Raw genomic sequence first — 7,320 nt, forward strand, 5'->3', positions numbered from 1 at the left:
AGTGCAGAAACTGTTCTTTAGAGGTGGGGGGTTTTGCACACGTGATGGTAGAGTTTGCTAAACAAATACCCACTGGATTTATGCATATAATCATGACATCATTCTGCCAGGTAAGCATAGTAGACTTTGTAGTTAACATTTAATTGAGAAGGTTTTTGGGAAAGTTTTTCCATCTACCAAAATACTTTTCATCAGCATCATCACCAAGGGATGTGGTATCTGCGCGCAACGTACATACACACACAGACAGGGGGAATTATCGTTGCCTCTTCCCGAAAGTTGCAGGAAATACAAATCACTCATTCTGTTCAAGTCATGATAAACTTGGGCAATTTTTGTTTTTATACTGTTAAATTCCGTTTTCATGTCCGGATTCCTTGTTTCAAATCAAATCAAATGTTATTCGTCACATGCTTCGTAAACAACAGGTGTATACTTAACAGTGAAATGCTTCCTTACAGGCCCTTTCCAACAATACAGAGAGAAAGAAAATAGAGAAATAATAGCAAAATTATAATATGAGGAATAAATCCACAATGAGTAACGATAACATGGCTTTATGGGTCTTCCTATAAACTAGGCTACCAGCAGAGGTGTAGTCCAGGGTATACGCTGGTATACGGCGTATACCTACTTATTTTTCAGTCAGCATTGCGTATACCCACTTCTAAATCCCCCCTGATGCGCATCATTCAGTAATATCTGTGAGTCAGATTGCCTATTTTCTTCCTCGGGGATAGTGAAGCCATGACCCACCCTCCTCTGCCTCTAATTGGCTGGTACTCGCTGCTTTCACTGATTAGATTGGTTAACTTTAGGCATGAGGACTGATGAGCCAATCAGAGGCAGAGTAGGGCGGGTCATGCCGAGGAAAATATCGCTAATACCTCAGGTGCCAGTGAAAAAAAAAAAAACTCAGGTGCCGGTGCCACTTGACTACGATAACGGCAGCAGACCAAACAACGGATGAAGAAAGGACACAAGCGGCGGTGTGCCACCCCAGTTGATGGAAGACATCATTCTGAGGTAAGTTTTAAGGTGGTTTCCAAATGAATCATTATTTTAAACTACTGGCAAATTGCCAGTGACTGCACATTTAGAGGAGAAGAGATGTTGCCGCCAATAGTTAGTGCGAGTCGGCTAACGTTATGAAGCTAGCTACGGATTGGGATAATGTGGGGAAACCGGGGCATTGTTGGTTTTCAGTAAGTGTTTAATCAACCCAGTTCATAAGAATTTCATACCAGACTGATGAAACTGATTATCTCAATGTTTATGAAGCTTGTTTATTATTGTAAAGGTCTAAATTATAACGTTAGCCAAGTTACTAAGCCCTAAATTATAACATTAGCCAAGTTACTTAGCCCTAACTAACCTATATGATCTAGTTTAATTGCATAGTAGCTAAGCTGGTAGTTGATTTTTAAGTAAGTTAAAACACAAGAATGGGGACAAATAGTTTAAGATTCAGCCTAAAACAATATTGAGGTCTAATCAGGCTGTCTTATTTTGTATAGGGACAGGTAACCATGAAAAGGAAGGGAGATATTGCAGACTTTTTTGTAAAGAGGCACAAATCAGGCCCAGATCAGGCCCAGGCAGACCCCACCCCTAAAACCAGCAGCCCTGGCAGCTCTCAACCGGGGAGCTAGCCAGGCAAGTCAGTGTGAGCATAGAGAAGGATCCAGTTCTACCACCACCAGGTCAGAACACACAGGCAGTAAATTGCATCTCCAGTTTATTGAAAAGTGAAGCCTCACACTGTAACAAAAGGTGATTTTGACAGATTAAGCCTCATTTTGAATTTCTGTGTGATGTTATTTATTTTATTGCCCTTCTATTTATTTTGTCTGTATCCATGTTTGTTTTTTACAATGCTACTGTTATATAACATTTTGTGTTAAATTTGTTGTTTTTTTGTTAAATAAACTCTCCCAAGTATTTCACTCACTAATCTCCTGTATGCTTCAGCTTCACTTGCTGAAAATATTTCCACTTGGTTATGCAGATTGTTAATGTAAAGAGGGGGACCCATGTCTTGCTGATGACTATTGTGATCACAGTAGTGTGTGTGTGTGTGTGTGTGTGTGTGTGTAAGTGTGTGAGAGAGAGAGAGACAGGGAGATGCATAATTAGTTTTGTTGTTGTCTGTAGACATCAATAATGACTGGCCAGACCTGTGGAGTGCTAAACAAACAGAAGACTTCAAATCCAAGAACCCCTGGTTGGGATCCAAAAACAAAAAATTGGGTAAGTTTAGGTAGATTGCTAGTTTGGGTAACTTCTGAAACAGTGGGCACAGATAACTTTGTGTGTGTGTGTGTGTGTGTGTGTGTGAAAGGACCATGCACACGTACAGCTGTGGATACAGGAGTAGTTACATTGTTTGTTTATGCTTCGCAGGATGTCTGGTCTGTAGCAGTGTGAACTCCATTGGGATCGACAAGGAGCAAGGACAAGGTGTATCGCTCTCAAGAGAATGGATGAACTTTGAAATTCAAGTGTCTGGCCAGGGAAGTAGAACAACAAGTTTGTCAATCTTGAGAAATAAGGTGAGGAAACATGCGTTGTCCAAGGCCCACACTCAGGCTGTGAAGGTGGCAGAGCAACAGAAAGAAGCTGCCATTGAGAATGCAGTGGAGACTATGACTGAGTCCTACATGAAGGAAACTGAAGCTGTGTTTCGAACAGCCTACCATCTGGCCAAAAAGAACCGACCCTTTTCTGACCATGAGAGCCTCATTGAGCTGCAGGAACTGAATGGTGTAAAAATGGGCTCAATACTTCATTCACGTTACAGTGCAACACAAATAATACAACATGTTGCTAGTGAGATGCAGAGCAAAATCATCAGTAGCATTATAGCATCATCCAGTAAGTTAGCTGTCCTAATTGACGAGGCATCTTCTTTAAGTCACAAAGCTGTCATGACAGTTTCTATTAAAGCATCAATTCAAGAAGAAAGCCCTGAGTTCATATTCCTGGAACTTGTTGAACTGGAAAATCAGAGAGCAGATGGCATATTACAGGCGTTACTCACCTGTTTAACTAATGCTGGCTTTACAGAAGAGTGGCTTCATGAAAACTGGGTAACATTTGTATCTGATGGAGCCAGTGTCATGCTAGGAAAGAAGTCAGGAGTAGCAACCAGACTGACTTTGAGATTCCCAAAGCTTTTTGTATGGCACTGCATGAACCATAGACTTGAACTTGCTGTGTCAGATGCAGTTGATGAGGTAAACTCTGTCAATCACTTTAAAACTTTTATCCAGAAGCTATACTCTCTGTATAGTGTGTCAAACAAAAATGAACGTGAACTTGTTAATGCAGCAGCTGAAGTAGGCTCACAACTTCTTCGCATTGGCAGAATCTTGGATGTACGCTGGGTGGCCAGTAGCTTTCGGACTGTTCGTGCTGTTTGGACATCCCTGGGAGCTCTTGTGCAGCACTTTAAAAATGCTTGCAGTGATGAGATGAGGTCCACCAAAGAGAGGCAGATGTACAGAGGTTTGTTAGACCGTGTTCAAAGTCCAGAATTCATTTGTGACCTTGGCCTCATGTACGACACTCTCCATGAACTAAGTCTCCTGTCACAGGAGCTTCAGTCTCGTTCTATAACGCTCCTCAGAGCAGAGCATCTGCTGAAACGCTCAATCAGAGTGATCCAGTCATTCAAAGAGAGTCCAGGTGAGAAATATAGTGAGGCTTTAGAAGCAAAACAGACTGGGGAGTATCGGTCTATAGCCCTGAAAACAAATGCAAAGCTGAAGTCTATCAATCCAGGCCAGTTCTTACAAAGCCTTGTGAACAATCTGGAGAAACGCTTGTCTTTTTGAAGATGAGACCATCATGGACCTCAGCATCCTTGATCAGAGTAAGTGGCCATCAAAGCCCAGCATCCGCCATGGTGAAGAACAAGTTAAGCGACTGTGCAAGCGATTTAACTTGTGCACAGACCAAGCACTGAATGGGATGCGGGACCTACTGGAAGAGCCCAGTAGTGAGCCCAAGGACCTAAAACCACTTATGAACTGTATGAAAACATTCCCTGTCGGTACAGCAGAGTGTGAGAGGAATTTTAGCCTTATGAACAATATAAGCTCAGACAAGAGGGCTGTCCTTCTGATCTCAAACATATCAAACTTGATGATGATTAATATCAACGGCCCACCAACTTCCAAGTTTGATCCTAGAAAATATACAAGGACCTGGTTGAAGAGCCATCGTGCTGCCTCTTCGGTGCGTTCTAGACAGTGCAGTGTGAAAGCTCCTGCAGAAAGCAAATTTGTCTGGAATATACTGTAGTATGAGCAAGGTCAGAAACCCAGTGCTGGGTTGAGAGAGTATATCACTGTTGATGTGTTGTTAAATGCATATATTTTGTTAATTGTTAACTAAATATTGTTGTAACATATTTTGTTGAATGATTTACCGGTAAATGAACATGTTCAAAACAAAGCATATAGCAATATGAACAAGGATGCATTGTCACCTTCAGATTTGAAGTATTTTATTTAAATAAATGTGCAAAAAATAATCGAAACACCATTTCCTGTTTGCCTCATGATAAATACATTTTACATTCATCCAGGCTGCTCTTGTGACCAGTAGTAACTACAAACTGCTCCTAATCAAGTCATGATCATTTTATAATAGTGTGCAAGTAGAAATTACATATTTTTGGGTAAACTAAATCATAGTCTTACATGTCACTGTTTCTAAAACAGGGCTTTTTTCTGGACTACTTAAAAAAAAAAAAGGTGAATACTGAGAGTATACCCACTTCTCCAGGGACCACTACACCACTGGCTACCAGTGAGGATTTTCTACGCTTGATAACTTGTTACAGCTTTTGATAAATCATTGATAATAATTTGTAAATGTTGTTCATGTCATTAGCTATAGCTATATTCAATACAATTCACAAGTTGATTTAAAAATGTTTAACCCTTTATCATGGTTGGTGTCTTGAAGATCGTGTGACATAAAACAATACTTTTCTGTCCGTACATTTATGGCAGTGTAAGTTGTCGTTATTTCAAATATTAAGCATTAATCAGTTAAATTAGACATTGAACTTGAACCCTGAAGAATTCTGGATATTGCTGTCTGACAGTTTTTTGTATAGAGATCTCAGAAATTCAGTGTAACTACATAACGTTTCATGTCTCCTTATGTTACAGGGTGAAAACAGTTTTCATGGGCACACAAATCCAAAATAATAAATGTGATTGCAAAATCGAATGCATCTAACCAAAAGAGTCACCTTACCTTGATACTTAAAACCTAAATCGATACTCATTAACATGGTTCTTCAATAATTATGCATAATGCTTGTTGGAAGCACATTTGGTGTCCAGCTGATTAGTTAAGCTGTGATATATTTTCACACATCATCACATCTGATCCAGGAAGGAATTTTCTGAATGACAGTCAAGTGAAGAACAGCTGTGTATTTTCACACGTCTACATCTGATCCAGGAAGGAATTTTCTGAATGACAGTTAAGTGAGGGACAGCTGTTGTGATAGTGCATGCGATGCAACAAGTGCTGGAAAAACATGTTCGTGAGGAATGTCCAGAATATTTTGGGGTCTCATTCGTTACGCTGGTGAAGACAGTTGTGCCATGTTAGATCTAATATCCATAGCAGCGCAAAGTAGTTTGGGGGTGAGGGTGCTGCGATTTGCCGGGGGGTTGAACAAAAATAAATGGCCGCGCTATATCGGTCCGCTAATACAGGACTAGTAAAGGCCCAGTGCACTACTTTGTGAAAATTGTTTAACTAAATGTTTTTCTGTATAATTATCTGTACAAAACAGTTCCTCTGATAATACTTGTGGAATATAAAAACACTTGCTTTATATGTGTTCCAGTTTCTTGAAATACTTTGCAAATGCCACTTATTTCTATGTGAAAATTGAAACGGTCTGTTCATTCCTTTTCCATTTTAGTAGATGCTCTTACCCAGAGCAACATACAGTAGTGAGCGCATGTTTTTATTTTATTTTATATACTTTTTCATACTGGTCCCCCGTGGGAATCGAACCCACAACACTAGCATCGCAAGCACCATGCTCTACCAAACGTGCCACATCATCACATCATATCATCACAAACCACTTGATGTCTCAATGTACTCAATTACTGCATTGTGCATTGGAAAGTCTACAGGTGGAAAACCTAGATGACCAGCCTATGTACAATACAGTAATATACATTTACATTAAGTGGTTTGTAAGGATGGTAAATTAATACTACACAAAAAGTGGTTGATTTCCACGTTATTTGATCAAGAAAAATATTTAATTTGTTGTGGATGTTTTGTGTCTTTGCCCATAACTTTGCAGCTTTTGATGTAAATGTTTGAGGACAGGGTTTTGTTCTTTCTGGATTCCATTAGAATGGCAATCGTTGAGAAAGGGACAGGGCAACAACTCTTACAATTCCAACTATTGAATCTTGCAACATACTGTTCTTAATTATACAACTACTTATTTTGCCAAATGGAGATGCAGATCATTATTTATTTTTTATATTATATTATTATTTATGAATCATAAAAATAAAAATAAATCAGGTGATGCAGCACCCTCAGCATCCCTACTTCCCGCGGCTATGCTAATATCCCATGTTGGATCTAATATCCCTAGCATTATCTGTTGGTGTCTGCTTGATTTAACAGCAGGGGTTTTGATGCTTTCTCTGCTAAATGTAATAGGGTAATGTGTTCATGTTTTCATATGTATTTGTGCCTCGGATTGGACACCGAGTCTACTGTCGTGTGGGATAGATGCTGTTCTAATGAATGATTATGGACAGAATGACAACAAATGACAGCCTAGTGGGCTTATTCACAATATGACCTGGTAATGAAATAACGGGACAAATACATTTTGGTTTCCAGGTTACACCTGCAATGTTAGACAATACAACGGGCTTGAAGTAGCCTACTTGAACTTGGAGCTCAGAAATTCATGTACTGGAATAAGCCTACCTTGAACATCAGACATTTCCTCAATTCGGTGCTTGAAAAGTCCTTGTAATTATTGTAGCCAATTTAAAAGTTATCCTGCTCCCTTATAATTATCCATGATTTCATTTTCGATACGTTTTTTTTGTGAGAGATGTGGACACTTTCGTAAATTACCCGCCGCTTCAATTGAAGGGTGTTGCGCTACTCTGTTGAGGTAAAACAGTTATAATGAAGACGACAACGTCTAACGCAGACTTCAACTTGACATTCCAATCAAATCCTTCCATTCAAAAAGGAACCTGGTTTTCGGTCACTTACTCATGAGATTAATGCTACCGCTATTCA

General features: G+C 39.6%; 1 protein-coding gene across 2 annotated transcripts; it reads left to right on the top strand.

The window, feature by feature from the left end:
* The first annotated feature begins 907 nt into the window (after positions 1–907).
* On the top strand, positions 908–4,307 carry LOC123481246 (E3 SUMO-protein ligase KIAA1586-like). Of its 2 annotated transcripts, none has more exons than XM_045214950.1 (3): positions 908–1,026; positions 2,155–2,250; positions 2,404–4,307. In XM_045214950.1, exon 3 carries the CDS (start codon positions 2,484–2,486, stop codon positions 3,834–3,836), a length of 1,353 nt encoding a protein of 450 aa, XP_045070885.1. In that variant the 5' UTR covers positions 908–1,026; positions 2,155–2,250; positions 2,404–2,483; the 3' UTR covers positions 3,837–4,307. The 2 variants fall into 2 exon arrangements, with proteins under 2 accessions (XP_045070885.1, XP_045070886.1); XM_045214951.1 differs by lacking the exon at positions 908–1,026 and adding an exon at positions 1,694–1,773.
* The last annotated feature ends 3,013 nt before the right edge of the window (positions 4,308–7,320 follow it).

Source organism: Coregonus clupeaformis, unplaced genomic scaffold (genome assembly GCF_020615455.1).
Source record: "Coregonus clupeaformis isolate EN_2021a unplaced genomic scaffold, ASM2061545v1 scaf0343, whole genome shotgun sequence".
Taxonomy (NCBI): Eukaryota; Metazoa; Chordata; class Actinopteri; order Salmoniformes; family Salmonidae; genus Coregonus; species Coregonus clupeaformis.

Coding starts and splice junctions, on each gene's coding strand:
- LOC123481246 (XM_045214950.1), top strand. CDS start 2,484: ATGAACTTTGAAATTCAAGTGTCTGGCCAGGGAAGTAGAACAACAAGT.